This window comes from Idiotropiscis lumnitzeri, chromosome 17 (assembly GCF_059441095.1).
Source record: "Idiotropiscis lumnitzeri isolate Australia: NSW breed Sydney's pygmy pipehorse chromosome 17, RoL_Ilum_1.0, whole genome shotgun sequence".
Lineage (NCBI taxonomy): Eukaryota > Metazoa > Chordata > Actinopteri > Syngnathiformes > Syngnathidae > Idiotropiscis > Idiotropiscis lumnitzeri.
In genome coordinates, this window is record NC_142407.1 from 15,826,179 (window position 1) to 15,843,719 (window position 17,541).

Consider the following 17,541-nt stretch of genomic DNA (forward strand, 5'->3'; position numbering starts at 1 on the left):
CCAAATTTCACAAAAGAAGTTAGTGAAACCAAAATAATCAAATGACTTCTTTCGTCTTTTTTGAGACTACGATTTTCACTGACGAGCGATGATGTCATCTCCCTGTCTTTAAACTAACCACAGCAACGCGACGCCTCATCAAGCCAGACTCCAGCCCAATGGCTCTCTGAATCTCGATCTCACACACACACACTCGCACACACACGCGCACCCCGCCGCACTTTAACCTTTGACCTTATGCTACTCCTGCCCCATCAAATAATGACTGTTATTAGAGCAGATCATTACTAGTTATCTGTTCCCTGAACACCATTCAGCCTCTCTGTCGCCGTGTGTGTGTGTGTGTGTGCGTGTGTGTGTGCGTATTTGTGTGCGTGTGCCAGCTTTATCTCTCCAAAGCCGGCGTTGGGCGGCCTCGCCATTTCAACTCTTCTCCGGCGGGCCACAGGAGAAGAGCTGCCCGATTCGAAGTTGATTGGCCAATTATTGCACTTTTATCGAGCGCCTCGATAAGACTTTGTCAGCGGTGGTCTTCGGACGGAGGCGCAAGCAGGATAGTGAGGCGGGGGGGGGGGCAATCCGGTGCGTCAGGGGCCAAGGGAAGGGACATGATCGAATGATTGTGAGGTTTGTTGCGTTCTTCTCAGCTCGTCCAGGAAGTCGTACGCTGTTGAAGTGTTGTAGATTGATTTTCCATATTTTGGGTTTACCGTACGATCCCGTGAACAATGCTAGTGTAGAAAGTTTCACAACTGCACCTGTGATTGATTCAATAAACTGCAGTAATAGCTGTTTTTAACAGAGGATAAAGAATGTGTACCGACATACATTTTCGCTCGCAATTAAAGACGAGGAATTCAACCGGCAATGGCTCGTACTTATAAGTTGTGCTTCCAATTCAGACCACACCAACACTAATTCATTCACTTGCTTTTGAAGATAAACCAACACTCAAAATTCGGCAAAGAACTAAGCTGGCCGCAGTTACTTTGCTTAAAAAAACAAACAAATTCCAGAACGCAAGGAGAGCGCCACTGCCAACTACTGGAGTGGATGTGCAATTACACTTTATTGTAGTACAGCGGGGGGGAAAGCCTGCCCCCCCCCAAGGGTGTTTTATCCCGAAGTTGACCACCACGACAGTCTGCCAAATCCGTACTTCCTCTTTATGCTACAACTAGACAGTGAAGATGAACTGCTACTTTGTTTTAATGAAGCAAATGTTGATCATTTTGGAATTGAAGCTTACTTCCATTTTAGAGGTCAAAAGACAAAAAAAAAACATTTGTAGGGTTACTTTGTTTTAATAAAGCGAATGTGGACAACCTTTGATAAAGGACGTGTTTTATAACGTTGAGGTGGAACAAAAGTCTGAGTTTGGCTTGGCGGGAAACGACAAAGCAGCTGCATTGTACTTTGCTTTTTTGGCACATTTGCACACCGCTGATGTCAGGGCTTATTTTCTGAGCGCTGCAGAGGATTTAGAGAGAGGAGGAAAAAAAACAGCAAGCTTTTTTTTTTTTTCTTCTTCTTCTTTTCGCATTGCCCTTGACATTTCCCAGCCTGGCACTCTGGCCCAGTAAAAGACTCAACACGTCGGATTGTCGACTATCCAACCAACCACTCTATCCCCGCCTTTACCCCGTCACAAGTGATAATGAATTGTCCTTCAAACCTTGCCGGGGATCTAAACCGCCCCCCCCCGCCCCGTCCCGTCCCGTCCCTTCTCCAATTCTATTTGAGTAAATCCGCTGACTTGCAGGATCCTGTGGGAACAAACTGCACGATGATGCACATTAACAGCCCACCGAGAAAACACATTTTCTGAGCTGGACCGATGAGATGTTTGATTCTGCCGGAGAAACAAGGAGAAAATGATGCCATTTATCATCTTATTAGCGATGCAAATGGATCCACACAGACAAAGATACGTTTTATTCATAGTCAGTTTACGCAATCGGACTTTATTGTATTTACTTTTTTTATTTCGTTACTCTGAACAATCAAACAGAGGGTGACAAAGAGGCAAAAAAGTGTATTATAAAAAAAAAAAAGAAATATGATGCAGTGTGACGTCATCAGCAGGCACGCAGGCCACGGAAGGACCTCGAAAGCATCTTGCAGCCCGATCAGCACATCGTCATTTGTGTCTGTCTAAAAATGTTGACATTTCAACCGACAAGAACTCCACTTGGAAGTTGAGAAACCGACAAACAAGCTGTCTTTGTCGACCTTTGCAAAGCGGAACGCTCAGAAGTTAGCAGGACTTCCGGTTTTTTCTTTTTTTTCTGATGCTAAAGACTTGAGTCATTATTTTGAAGACGACTTGTTACTTTTCTTCTGTATTCTCTCTTATTTTGTGATGAAGTAGCAGTACTTTTGCTTGAGTATTTTTTTTTGGGCTCGCCCTTGAAATCAGTTTGCTTGAAAGTCAACCAAAATTTGGGTGACAGCATTTCAAAGTCTCGTCTTAGCAAGTTCAGTTTGACTTTTGAGGCGTTTTTAGAGGGTAAACTCGTTTGACTTTGAACGTTCCATCTTAAATCACGGAGCTGCTTTTCTGCAGTCCTCCGAATGTCTTTTCCGGTGAATCACAAGGTCGCCCAATCCCATTTTGTGTCAGTTTAAGTCAAAATTGCTACCGTTTGTTTTATGAGCGCTTTGACATTAAATCCACTTTTCTCGAGCGAGTCCGTATGCAAGCAGTAAGTTTGTTATTAAGTCGATTCATCTCTCCTCGCGTCACTCGCCGGGTTTTTCTTTTAAATCCCGTAAACAAACATCACTCACGCTGAGTCTGGCGTCCCACCCTCAACCAACTCAACTCCGGGAGTTATTTCCCATCTCCACGGGGGAGCTGAGGTGGGTTAATGAGGCAGACGGGCCAGATGATTCTCCTCCTTGGTGAAGAACATCCAGCTTTCCCTTGACATGCATAATGCAAGCTCCCTTTCCGGAAGAAATGAAACGAATCCCACTTGAAATGTCGTCTCAATTTTGAGCGCGGAATGTGGAGCGAGTGTGACGTCTTAACGGAAACTTAGTTTGCGTTTTGTCGACATGGGTGTTTGATGTGAGGATTACACAAATCTCAATTACACCGCCACGAGCTGTTATATGAAGAAAGCGTCATGCGTACGATCTTAAGTTTGACGATGTGATGTGTGATAGAGAAAACAAAAAAGAGGGCAGATCCGGAATCAGTTTAACAAAAAAATAACCGAAAAAGTTTGCTTGGGTGAGGGAGCTAAACAATGGCTTCGAAAATTTGACAGATGGATGGAGTGTTTTGGTCACCTCACCTCATCGGAGAAAAAAAATGCACTTAATTTGAAATGAAAGTGAACAAAAGCATTACACTAAAAAATAAATGTCTTTGACACACCAGATATTTAGAAAATAAAACATGAACAAGGTTTATTCATTTTTTTTTTCCAAGTTCGGCGGGCCGCATGAAAACGTTGAACGGGCCGCATGTAGCCCCCGGGCCGCAGCTTGCCCACACCTGCTCTAACCCCATCGTTCAATAAATGCCTTCCCCATCTGCAGTTAAGTAAATAAAGGCAGTCTCCCGTCCATCTGGTTCTGTCCTTCAAGTCACCTTGTCGCCGCACGGGCGGATCGGCTCAATAGCGTTGCACCGGAGTGCAAATGTGCTTCGTCTTGAAGAAGATAAATCCCGAGGCCGACCGGTGTTGCGCGTACTTGTTAGCGGCTGTAATGAGGTCAGAGTTAGCGGCGTCTCGCTCCGGTGGAGATTTATGAAGAGGTCCAGCTGTCTTGCGCTAGCCATGCCATGAAGATGCATGTACCATCCGGCAGTTTTGCGGCGTGTTGAGAATGCTGCGGGGCCCGATGAAGTTTTGGTTTTATTGCTATCAGTTGGCCTGTTGCTTAGTTAGTCAGTGCGTGTGCAGGCCTGTGTTGAAACTATGTTGGTAACCTCGTTGAGACGTGCCCCATTAATTTTGGATTCATCATAAGATCCTGTAGATGGCGCTGTGACGAATGAAATTGAACTGGCGTGGAAGCCGACACGTGAAGTTAGCAACGACCGTTTTCTACGTCCGTTTTGGAGGTAAATTGAGTTTCTTCTAGGTCGGGGCCACTATTTGAGGAATTACGCTACTAATGTGTTAATCCCCCAAAATTCACTCGGTTGTGCTTCCTGGAAAGCTGGAAAACCTCATTTTGCCGATTGACGGCAACATTTAAATGTTTTTTTTTTTGCCAATTTAAGACACAATATAGCGTTTTTTTTTGTTGTTTTTTTTTTACGCCTGTGCCATCTCATGAGGATCGAGCATAGTGCCAAAGTCCAATTTTGCTGCTCCATCAAATTGACATTATTATGAAGCCGCTCATTTATTTTTCCAAACGACCGTCCATTGTCTTCTGGGTGATCTGTATCTTCCTGGAAGCCGGTCAACCGCTCGCCAGGTTGCACGTGGGCATCGCACATTGTTACGGAAACGCAGAAGGCGGAATTCTGCTCGGCCCGCTTCATCAGATGTACAATTTTCTCACCGTCTGCGCCAACGGAGCGGCTTCTTGGAAGCGGCGAGCAATTAAACGCGCGGGATGAGACAAGCTTTTGCTTGAAGTATAAAACTCGTAGGAGGAGGGTTAGCAAAACCAAAGGGAAGAGGCGCTGCTTGCTCGAATAATTAATGTGCGCGTTGAGGGACCATGTCAGCGAGAACTGCTTGTTTTGCATCGTGGAGCCTCCGAAGTTGAAAGTTGTTTTTTTTGGGGGGGAGACATTAACCTTCCCTGTCCGACAAATTTTAGCCCCGGTATCCTGCGCAACTCACTAGAACTTATTTCACATCCCATCAAAGGATGAAACCTGCGTGTGTCTTTTGCTTTTATCTCTTCATGATTTTATCAGTATGCATGTCGTCTGTTAGACGAGAATAGCCGAAGGAAGTCACTGCAAAGTTGACGTCTTGCAGTTTGGCAACGTGAGTTCAGTTTCCTCTCAGTGATCTCGAATGTAAGCCTAAGTGGTCGTCGGTTTCGATGTGCCCGGCGACTATCTGGGAACCGGTCCAGGGTGTAGCCAGCTGGGATCAGCTCGAGCTCTCAGCTGTATTTTTTTGGCCTGTGTTCGTGATCCGGCACAATACAGACCAGCCGTTCGGGCAAAATTCAGGCATTTTCCCCAAATTCCTGATGGTCACCCTGCCCCTGATTGCAGGACACCAATGAGAAGCGGCACGTGACGATATACGCCCCCTGCTAGCACAATGTATGTGGGTTGATTTATTCTACTCATGTGACCGTTAAAGTTAAACCATCATAGAGGCAATTATAATCTTTTTTTTAATCGCTATTCATGGCAGAGCTCGGCCCCAATCTCTCGCTAATTTACTGTACTTGTAAAAGTTCACACTAATAAGAGTAAACAAACTCGTCTTCGGAGGTCACGGGTGTTTTTACGCCGGAGGAAATAGAACTCGCATTACAAATGTAACACGGTCTCTGGATTATTCATGTTCACGTTGAATAATGCAAAGTGTTTACCTTCGCTGACAGTGCGTATTTCACAATAACAACTGCGCCGCGTATGCGTTGGAACACTCGCCACTTGTTTTTCAAATCCCCAGGAGTGAGTAGTGCCGGGAAGAAAGTGGTAGCCACATTTCTAACAATTGGCGGCATGGATGGGGCGTTGTGTCGCAAGAAATTGGGCGTCCATATTGTGTTTGACTGTGATGTAGCCTTTAGCTTCCGACTTCCATTCTTGGACGTCCGCTGGTAAACTCACACACCCACTCTCACACACACACACACACACACGTATACAGCGTGGAGTCCCCGTGTTGCTCAAAGAATAAATATGCAGCCACAAAGATGCTAATCTGTGCGTATGATAGCATTAGCCTTGAGCTAGCGGACAAAAGGCTACGCTGTTTGGTTGTTTTAAATACACCATATGAAATTCTCTTTATTTTTCTGTTTTGTTTTACAGTAAAATTAGATTTTATATGACATGAGTCGCTTGTACGATTGTATAATTCTTGATCCTTGGGGGATTTTTACAAAAAGCATAGTACAGACATAGAAATGGAAGTGTCTTTAAATGATAAAAACAAATGAATAAATAAATAAATAAAATGCACAATATGTAATGAACCTGAAATTCATTAGCATTCCTTACATTATGATATATCACACTTTTCAGGTGTTATGTAAAATATGACTTATTATTCACAAAGTGCAAAATCGTTTCTGCCATTTTCACAGTTACGGGCATAACATTAAGCAAATTTTCAATCAATTGCCGCATGCTCCCCTCAAGTATTTCTTGGCGAAGTAAGGTGAGAAAACATCAAATTCAGCCAAACGCTGTAAAAAAAAATAATAATGAAAATAACGATGCTGAGGTACTCGATAGTTGAAATGCCATTTTTTTTTTGTAATCTTTGTTTGCTTTGCCAGGTCTCATGGGAACAGGCTGGCCCCAACTTCACAGTTGCTGGCCGTGGTACAAACGATCCACGTTAACATGTTTGACGGGATAAAATTGCATTCTTATCAAGTAGCAGAGTGATTTTTTTTCCCCTCATTGTTCCTGAGATGATGACCTTATTAGTGGAGCCGATTGGTTTTCCCACGAATGCAAATCCATACGTCATTTTGAAAATAGAACGAATTTACCTACGAGTTGTTCCTCTCTAACGTCGTGCTCGGCCGTCATCTCCGTTGGATATTGTTTGCACTTTTGGATGTTTTCTGCCTGTCTGAGCGGCTTTCAGCGCTTTCTAAAAATAGGGCAAACGTCTCTGCGGTGGTCGGCGCAAGGTAGCGCACGGAGCATGTCGGCTATGGTAGGTCATTGTGTATTTTAGCCCGGATGTTATCAAGCGAGCGGCGATATTACATTTTACAGCGTGTCAAGGTTACATTTATTTGTTTGGAAAGCCTGGATGTGCTCAAATATAATGGCCGTTAATATTGTTCTCGTCCAGTGAGAATTGTCAAATCTTCACAGACTGTGAATACGATTCTTTTTTTCTTAGTCCTCCTCGATGCAGTATTTTTTTTCTAAAATGAGATTGGCAATAAACGTGGGTATGCCGATGGATAGACGTCTTCGTGCTCCATCTAGTTCGGACGAGTCCGAGGCCACTCTATTCTTCCGGTGGCGTCGTCGCTGCTCTCTTCATGTTATCGGCTGACATCACCGCTTTGCCGCATGACTCGGTCGTTTACAAAAAGCCAGATTATCACCCGCGACACTTTCGTGAATGGAAGCGGCGACGTGTGTGACGTCATCGAACAGGACCGCAGGAATGTTGACTCATGTTGGGAGGGCGGGTGCGATGCAACGGAGTGAGGATGTTCGCCATCTTCATTTTGCGCTGGCTTTTGGATGTGAAGACGAGACTCTTTTCTTGTGCCCTCAACCTGTCCGCCCTCTCATCCTGTTTTTCTTGGCTCGCCGCTTTCATTCACCTCGTCTCCGCCCAACTTGACAGGAATACATGAGTAAGGCGAATATATCTGCCCGTCTGCTCCTCCCTGACGATCTGCAGACAGAGCTTGAGGAAGGCCAAGTGCGAGCCTGTGCGTTCTGCCACTGAGCCGCCGTACAAGTGTGACGCTGAGACAATCTGACAGCAGAAAAAGAAAAAACTGTTGTCCTCAGACCAAAAGTCCTCCAAGCTCTGCTACAGTTTAAGTGTGGCTGGGTGGACGCGCTGTCTGAAAAATCAGTGAAGCAGAGTGTGCTTTATCCTTCCCAACATCCTGTCCCGAGATGACTCAGCGCGTGTCTGTAATATGTGCTCGCTCATGTGTGTTAACGTGGTCCTTAACCATCTTGCATCTTATCAACAGTACTTTTGGATGTATAGAAAGCGGTGGATTCACGCTGCAGCTCTTTTCAAGGCCTTTAGGCTGACATGTAAGTCGCGAGTGTCGTGTGAGAACCAGAGCTTTGGTCGTGCGAGGCGAAAGCTTTCGCTAGACCGGAGGTGTTCCGTCCCGTTCCTCGAGTCCCTGCTCCAACACACCTGATTCACATGATCCGATAACCAGTGACGTCCGCGGAAGCTGGATTACGATCCCGATCATTTGAATCAGCTGTTTTGCAGCAGGGAGATGAGACAGGACAGCCGCCCTTGAGGAACAGGATTGAGGATCATGAGGTTTGGCCGAAGCATGTGAAATCCAATGTTTTGATAGTGTTTGATGAGCGTGAAGACTTGTTGTGTTTGCTTTCTGAAGACCTTGATAGCATCTATGAGAGCAATGATCAGGGGAGGCTGAAGGTTTTGGTGAGTTGTCGTATGAAACGGGCAGCTTTGGTGGTGTTGGGTAAAGACCTCTACGTACCAATCCGACGTCGGCCGTTGAAGTATTTGGCCTTTGTTTCTTCCCTCAACTGACCTAAATTCGGATTCAACTGCGACTGCGAGCTGTACTCTGTCACTTTATGGGATGTGATGTTTAAGCGTGTCCGGGACTCGACTCCGATAATGTGTATGTTACCTCTCAATCAATTTTGCTCGTTCTCCTCCCATCTCTGATTATCTCATGTTTTATGGATGCGAAGTGGTTACCAGGAATTTGGTTCATGCCTCCCTCGGCATCAGCAGTTAAAATATGGAATTTTTATTTTTTAGGCACTCCCTGCGAGGTTCTCCGCTACATTATTAGTGCTTCTATTTGTTGTGTTTTGATGTCTGGCGACGTAAATGTGTTTCAGCTCGAGCGCATTCCCAGTTGGTGTCGGCATGCATTCATATCTATATTTTATTCCTCTGTCACATGACCCCCCCCCACAACCCCTCCCTAACTGGCTCATATAGGCCGTGGGTTCGGCACTTAGTGTAATTGTGTCGCTCCACTTCACTTGTGATTTTATGCAACACTTTGCCAATAGTCTCCCCGTATGATGGATGTGAAGCAATTTTGTTGGATTGAATTTATTTACCCAACGACGTGATTGTATTCCGGCATCCCTTGCCGTTTGTTTAAATGGTCTAATACGTTTGTGGAAGAGGATTGTACTCGTGGATCGGGCTTATAACGAGCAATGATGAAGTATTGACTCATTAGGCCGTAGGTCGTGTCGTCTATGGCAGCTTTTCTTTTTTTCAAGAATGCTTTTATATTTGGCAGACTTTTCACGAGAAATGTAAAAATGACGTTCATTGTCACTGTAGAGCGTATGTTGAATGTTGGTAGCACATATATTCTCACAAATCTCTTCAATTGGTCCAGCGACACGTGTGGGTGTTAATTAGTTTTTTTTTGTCCAACCTAAAGAGTTGAAAACGACTCTCGCTCTTTGTGGACGTAACGCCAACGGCTGAACAAACATGACATTTTGAGCCATGTTTTTGGAAGATTCCTTGCTAGTTTACATCGACGCTAGTTTCGTTATGCCGTTTATGGCGTTTCCCATTACGTGTTAGCATTTAGCTAGCAGACTCTCAAACGGCATTTCTGCCAAACTTGTTGTGAAATTCACTGCGACCACAGTCAGCAGAAACAACGGCTCGTCGCTGGAAACACTTGAATCATTTCTAAGTATATGCTCCCTTTAAAGAGGAGTCTTTTCTCGCTAATAGTCCTTTTTATTTTGTGTTCAACTCTCCTTTAACATGACACAAATTGTACGGATACCGTTTAATGCAAGTATTATTCAAAAATAGTTGACTAAATCGACGCCTGCGGCCTTCTATGTGCGAGACGGCAGTCTTCGCCATTTCATTTTAACAGCGCTCTCGTGGAGGAGCGCGGTTTAATTAGAGACGAGTGAGGCCTTCTAATATTATCGCCACGTGCGGTGGAAAAGGCGACCGCTAATTCTTTTCAACATGCAGTGTCAGGCTGCCTGATTCGAAGACGGCCTCGTGTGGAAATGATGAGTGCGCTTGCCCCCCCGAGCCATCACTTTGAAAGCCAAGGCACGCTGGGAGACAAAATCAAGCTGACAGAAGTGCACCATACACGTGTGTGTGTGTGTGTGTGTGTGTGTTCATACAAAATGTGTGTGTGCAGTCATGCTCTCTCAGTGGCCCTCATGCATTATGGGAAAATGTGTTGCCATCATGTCCGGTGGGACTCACCCCCACTGTCTCTTGGATCTTCTTTATTTCCCCTTTATGTGTGTGTGTGTGTGTGTGTGTGTGTGTGATGCCCAAGGTGAATGAATGTGCACAAAAGCGGACATGGGTGCACTTGAGTGCTTTATTGAAGCTGACACACACACTCACATGCACATATGGAGATGTATCATATACTTTGTGTCTGCAGGCTTTCGTCAACCAGCCGCGTTGTTTCCAACTGGACGCGATGCCCTCCGTCCTGTTGCTTCTCGCTGGTTGCAAGGATGTGGCGTCAATAAAGTCCCAACCCTGTTCATCGCAGGGTGACGGTTGACTTGTCAGCAGAACATGGTCGACGAAATAAGTCCCAGAAAAAGAAAGTGCTGTCATAAAACATTGACCAACTTGCCGGGTCATGTTTGAAGTTTTTCTTGTTTCTCAGTGCAGGTTTGGTCTTAAAAAAAAAAAGAATAATAATGATAATAAAGTGATTGACATATTTTGTGAGCGCTGGCTTCCTTTTCACGGCTGCCGGCATTGATCTTCAACCCCGCAGAGACCTGCACAAAGGGACTCGGCTGTTTTCCTTTCCGTCCTTTGGTTTCCCTCACGCTGCTCCATTCTCGACGAGTGGATGGAGACGTTTTTCTGCACTTGATCTCGTGATGTGAAATGGTGTCATTAAACACATCCAACGCTCATTTCCAGCCATTAGATATCACTCAATAGAATACTTGCCGCAAGAAAATGTCCAAAGGCGTGAATGGGAGTGGTTGGTTGTTTGTGTGTGTCTTGTGATTGGCCGGCGACCAATCCAGGGTATACCCTGCCTCTGGCCCAAAAATCAGCTGGGATAAGCTCCAGGCTCTCTGTGTCCCACTCTAGTTGAAAGAAGTAAAAAAGCTTCAATGTGTGAGTGTGTGTTTGGGCGATCATACAGATTTTCATGCTGGTTGTTGTTTGTTAACACAGCCGCTGTTTTGTTTGGACATGACAGAGCATCCAGTTGCGAGAGTGCCCGCCGCCGCCGCCGCCGCCGCCGCCGCCGCCGCCGCCGCCGCCGCCGCCGCCGCCGTGGTCCTTTTATCAATTTGGATGCGAAATGGTCACAGACAAGCGTGATGTTTCACATGTTTGTACACTGGCGGACGCTTTTGTGTCAACTGCTGTTTTTTTTTTTTCCAAGTTGGACCGCTAATTTAGCGTTAGCAAGCTATCCGCTGACGTTTCTGTTCAATAATCTTCATCTTTGTGACTCTTTGAGTCCAAATGTTTGCTCTGTTTGAGAAGATGGACTAAATATGAAGACTGCAGCTAGCTTCTGATTTTCACTTGGCACTTGTGCTTTTATTTTGATCTTTTATTTTGTTCCCTTCATAGCATGTATGGAAGCAGTTTTTTTTTATGACTAAAGGACTTTGACGGGTGATATATTTGAGACAAAAAGAAGTGCTGAGTAAAGATGTAGCCTGCTATGTTAGCTTCCTGCTTGCCTTAGCTAACTTGTGGTTACTTCTGCTATTGTGGTTGATTTATATTTTTTTATTTTCTTCCCTTGATAAGACCATTGATCCTGTAGTTAGTACTGGCCCGGAAAAACCTCTTGAGTAAAGACGTCGACCGCTATTTGACCTTCTCATGCTAGTCGCGGCCATGCTAGCCGTCATGCGCTTGTCACTTGTCACAAGGTAGCGTGTTCTGTGTGTGCCGTGCTTTCCATTGCGTTCGTGTTTGATTTCAATGGGGGGGGAAAAAAGCGGTGTCAGGTATAAACACGACATGTTTGTCACACCAAACATCTATTATGCCTCTTCATTGCGCCGCTCACTTGAAAAATAAACATCTTGACTCGAATTGACGTCTCTCTTTTTTCCACTGTCGCAAAACTGTCATTTTAATCTTAATCGTATGCTTCCTTAAATGTTGGCCCTGACTCTAATGGACACGTCAATTAGTCATCCGCTTGAATAAATGAAAGCCTCCCACCAATCAACACCACAGAAAGGCTTGCAGATTTCAATGCCCGTCTTCACGGTATGCTGGCTTCATCCCACGTTCCAAAAAACATGCATGTTGGGCTCATTGAAGACTAAATTGCCTCGAAGGTGTGAATGTGAGTTGTTGTTTAGATGTGCTCTGTGATTGGCTGTCAATCATGGGTGGATTTACATTTATTTTTGTTGAAATTAGCGTCTTATTGGAAACAATTTAGCCCAGGTCTACACAATTACACCTCGAGCACATGACAACAACGAAGTTAAGCCCCCCCCGCCCCCAAAGTCCCGCAGGCAACACAAGCGTGCATAGACAAAAGATTATCTCACTTTTATCTCACTTCAGAAGTAGATTAGCGTGGCTTAGCCAGATGGTTTTTATAGACGCTTGATGAAGACAAAAAAAAAGTATTTATTTATTTATTTTTTGTGTTGCAGAAATGACATGCTGAAGTCCTGTTTGTGTGTCACTCGCATGCAAGTCAGAAGCATTGATCAGCTGCTGCGCAATGTGTCTGTGTGACCTGTTTGTGCAGTGGAGTGTGAGGCTAGCGGATGCACTTTCAGGGTCACTGCTGGTGTGGGATTAAATGGACCAGTTCAGGATTCCGTGGGACCGCCTACGTGGTCACAATGGTGCGCGGCGTGTGAGCCGCCGTGACACTGATGGATCGCCCGTTATTGGCTCGTGTCTCTTCTCTGCGGCGATGGGAGGGAGGACTTCTCAAATGTCACCACCTCTTAGAATGATGAAAAGTCCACCGCTTGATGTTTTAATTGTACAATCAACGAGCCGTGGTTTTAGTTTTTAAAGCCGTACCTGACAGCAGTTTCACTGATTGTCATCAAATTAGCTTTATATGTCTATCATAACAGGACGCCTGAAAAAGCCTCAAGGACGCGTGCCTCAGAGTGAACAATTTGGTCCAACGCAGCCACTTTGCGGTGAATACCGCGACTCATATTATAACTTACATTCACTTATTTCTTTGATTTATTGCTGTTTTATTACTCGTCCCTGCGGGAGGTGCCGCGGTAGGAAACTGACTCATGCTGCGAGTCTCCACGGCCGGACGCGAATAGTGGCAGTGTTTAAAATGAATGACGTCGGTTCCCTGCCAGTCGTGTATCATGATTGTACAAAAATAAATAAATAAATAAATAAAACAATCGGGCGACAATTAAGAGGCAAGCACTGCTGAGGGAGACGAAGTTTGTCAGCTTTTGATCAGCCACCATACATGCATGCTGATGTGTTCTTATTGAAGCGGCCATTCCCACTCGCGTGTGTGCGTGCGTGAAGCCTCGAGAGAGGACATCAGTGGGCTGTGAGGATTTTCAACCTTCTTTCTTGCTCGAGTGGACCTGCTCTCGACCGCGACTCCACTGCTCCCGAGGGCCATCATGCTTCAATGTGGACACATGCGCACGTGCACACAAACACGCACTCACGCAAACACACAATGGGTGTGAGAGCTATGTCTTTCTGTCTTTTGGGAGCCAATCGTTTAGTCTTGAAAAGTGAAATAGCGTATCTCAAATATCCCGGTATTAATCCAAAACTCATGCTATCGAAATTTTGTTTGGGGCCGTTCTTGTGGGCAACTTATGCGTACCGGTTAGCAAACAGGACAGCATTGTGGAAACCCCGACATACAAAGCGATGCAGACAAAGATTTTAAGGAGTCGGGATTGTTTAGCCGCGAAAGGCAAGTAGAGTTGACTGTCATCTACAGAACAGTGGAAGACTATCTCATGTTTTATAAAAATTAGATCCTAGGGGGAGCAAGTGCACCGTAAATAAAATTGGCCCCAGGATTGAGCCTTGAGGCACTCCACAGCTGCCCTGAAATGATACAAAAAAAAGCAAGAAAACTGTAAACTCCTGAAAACTTGGAATAAATCATTTTGAATTCATCACCAGTCAAGTGAGTTTTATGGCCTCGAAAAGGTCGCCTACTGCGATGTCGTCTGATCTTGTTCCTTGGAGGAGGAAAGATATGGAAAAATAGTTTAAGAAGAGTGTCCGCTGCAAGACGATACTTCCGATACGATATTACATTTGCGAAAGCACGAGCAATCACATTTTGGCGCATGTGTAATCAAACAAAAACACGTGATTTGCTGACATCACGCGTGACTTCCCTCGAGGCGCCTCCGGAGCTTCTTTCAGTCGGTTGGCTGAGAAGGAGGACGATGCTCATTATCTTCCCGTTGTCTTGTTGGGCAATTATAGTCAACTGGCACAGCGTTTCCATAATGAGATCTCCCTTCAGCAGTCCCGTCATATTTTTCTGCCTTAATTCAAAGTGTGGCTAAGACAACACCTCCTGCGTCCTTTTGTGTTGTTTTTATGTGTTTTGTTAATGGCAAGAAAATATCTCGAAGACGCCGCTTCACCGATGAAAGCGGGGTACTGATCTTTGTTTACCGTGCGGTGCCGTCCTTTAAAGGAATTACAGGATAATGGGTTGCTATCGTGTCGGCCGTTATTATTGTTGTTCATCGTTTGATTTTGTTTGGTGTTAGCAGGATGACGGCAAACAATTCTTGTACTTGCACTACTAACAATTGCTGACATATTCCGAGATGGCAAAAGTGCTCCCACTCTGCTCACGAAAGAATCTCTCTCTCGTTTATTGACTTCCAAATGGCTGTCACTGAGATGATGAACAATCACTGGACACGGCTTTGCTGCAAGCTAAATGGACGATGTGTTTGAAGTTTGCCGCAGTGGCATTTTGTGACCAATTCTTCGGCCAAGTGCTTATTTAAGCTTCTTCTTCCCACTCCCAATTGAAACTTCGTGGACAACGAAACAGTGTGTAAATCAAAGAGACTAACTTGTTGCATATTTCACTAAACCTTCTGAATTTAGGCTGATGAAATTCAACTAGCTAAATGCTAACACATAATGCAAAACCCTATAGATGTGCTCATGAAAGTAGCATCGATGTCATTATGTTGATACATTTTTTTGGGCGTATTCTTTAGCCTCTGCAGAAAAAAAAATGGGTTTGGTTTGACATGAATGCATTTGTGTAAATTAGTTTTTTTTATTTTTGTTTCGAATTGCAATTGTCATAGAGAATCGATCCAAAGTAGGATTTCTGTTCCGTGAAAGATATTCGGCTCTGTTGTCTAATATTTTTCCTAAGCTCCCTATTGCCTGAATCTACATTTTAATCTCAAGAAGTTTGAGGCAGCAAAGCCGTCTGCGGCTAATTATGATTAAACTAACGTGGCACTCTACACCGGTCGCAGAAGATCGAAATAACCAAATTTATCTGTGGCTGCCGGCTGAAAAGAAGTCTACAGAGGTGTGCTGATTCTCTGTGTGATACTTGACCATTTTTTGGTCAAAATTATTATTTTTCTTTAATTCTCTCGCTCCATCTGGTAATATATCATTCCGTTGCGTTCCAGTTTGCTCCCAGTACTCCCGAGGTGTCTTCGCCATCTTCGGCCTCTACGACAAGCGCTCGGTCCACACGTTGACGTCCTTCTGCAGCGCGCTTCACATCTCCCTCATCACGCCGAGCTTCCCCACCGAGGGCGAGAGCCAGTTCACTCTGCAACTGCGGCCGTCCATCCGGGGGGCGCTCTTGTCCCTGTTGGACCACTACGACTGGAACAAGTTCGTCTTTCTCTATGACACTGATCGGGGTGAGTTTCGCAGCGGGGCTTTCTCGCTGTTTTCAACCGGCCCCTTTTTTTGCTGGCAGGATTTTTTTTCTTTTTGAAAATGAAATGATTCAGGGTTCCCATCCGAGCTTTATGAACGCTTGGTGTTGATGTCGTTAAAAAGCAACGGCTGATGTCAGTTTTACTAAAAGTCGTGACATTTAATAGCAATGTCTACAATGAGTAGACCCACAAAAAAGTCCCAAGAAGCCACGCCCGGAAAAAAAAAGGAAGCGTGGCATTTTGCTTTGAGATTGACTGGACAATTTATAGAGTCCCAAAAATTGTTTCACTGCTCAAATAGGAACATTAAACTTGGCACAAAATCAAATGGCCACGAATAGACTCACCAAAAAGGCTTTTTGAATCGATCTTGCCAATTTTACTCACTTTAATTAAACAGACTAAAATACCTCCTAATAATTGTCTCAGTTAGGAAAGTGACATTTAAAACAATGTTTAATAGCCATGCCTCTCATGACACCAAAAAGTCGGCCATTTTGGTTTGAAGTGGCCACTTTAGGTCATTTTGCTCTTATCAAGAAATTTGACTTGAAAGTAAAAATAGTTTATGACCATTTCTATCATTAGTAAACCCACCCAAAAAAATCTCAAGAACCCATTTCTGAAAACACACAGGAAGTCCACTATTTGGATTTGAAGCGGCCATATTTGGGTCATTTTGGCCATTTCCAGTTGCCCTGCACCGACAAATTCATTTTTTCCGATTGCTAATGAAGTTGACTAAACTGGAGGGATGGCCAACCCTAAATTGCAAAACATTTCTTTTCTTCACTATGTGAGGATGAATCATTTTAAAAGCTTCATGAAACTTTCACCACACTTTTGACGAGTCAATAGCATTTGCGTAATTATGGCAACTAAACTCTTTGCACTCTTGTCTGCAAAAAAAAAAAAAAGGGGATATCTCTCCAGTTTAAAAGGAGTCATTGTATCCCAAACAATTGCTGTAAATGGCGTTCTCGCCGTCGTAGAGAGCCATTTGATTAATACGTGCTCACTTCCCCTGAAATTGCACACACCACAGCGTAAAATAATGGCGGTACTTTGTCCGCAGCGTGCCGCGGGTGCAGAAGGCCGATCAATATCGCAGTGCAGCTCCTGGTCCAAATGTTGCAGTTAGTGAAAGCCATTCGACCCGCTCGACTGAGCTGATCAAACACAAGAACGGCCCCAAACAAAATTTCCATATCATGATGTATTGTTTTCTGATATGAAGCAGTATCTGTTTAGAAATGTCTGCATGTTTTGTTTTGTTTTTTTGGTTTGTTTTTGGGGGGGGGGTGAGATTAGAATTTTCAGAGGTGGCGTTTGGTGTAAAAAGTTGGCGCACGACTGCTTTTGATGCTCACCGAGCCAAACGTTGCGTATTGACTGCAAATTGTCCTTGCAAGGAGTGAGAAATTGATGCCGCCCTGGCGTGAACCTTCGATTAGGCTGCAGCTTCGTTTGGTGGCGTTTTGGGTTTAAAAAAAAATATAAATAATTGAAGCGAAACAGAAGAAGGGCACGTGAGAGTGTGTTGACATGGGAAGCGTGTCTGAGTGATGTCCAAAGCATTTTTTAGGACTCAAAACTGTGCGGACAACCAAGGTTAGAATGATAACAGTTTAAACCTGGAAGATAATTTCGATTTTGTTGCTCGACAAAAAGGTTGGAAAAAAAAAAAGTGAAAAAACGAGCATGTGAAAAATGAGGACAGGTGTGTCGGGCTGTAAATAAGACAATATTTCTTCACCGGCTAGTTTCTACTCATCCATGTTGTGATGGATGGCTTT

At 44.5% G+C, this 17,541-nt stretch overlaps 1 protein-coding gene across 5 annotated transcripts in view; it reads left to right on the forward strand.

Annotated features, from left to right (window-relative positions):
* The window catches only part of gria4b (glutamate receptor, ionotropic, AMPA 4b), a 71,150-nt gene that overhangs the window by 24,932 nt on the left and 28,677 nt on the right, over window positions 1-17,541 (forward strand). For all 5 annotated transcript variants that reach the window (XM_088279210.1, XM_088279209.1, XM_088279207.1 and 2 more), the window contains one exon: window positions 15,485-15,724. In XM_088279210.1, coding sequence (XP_088135336.1) covers window positions 15,485-15,724 — 240 coding nt within the window. The remainder of the gene's footprint in view (window positions 1-15,484; window positions 15,725-17,541) is intronic.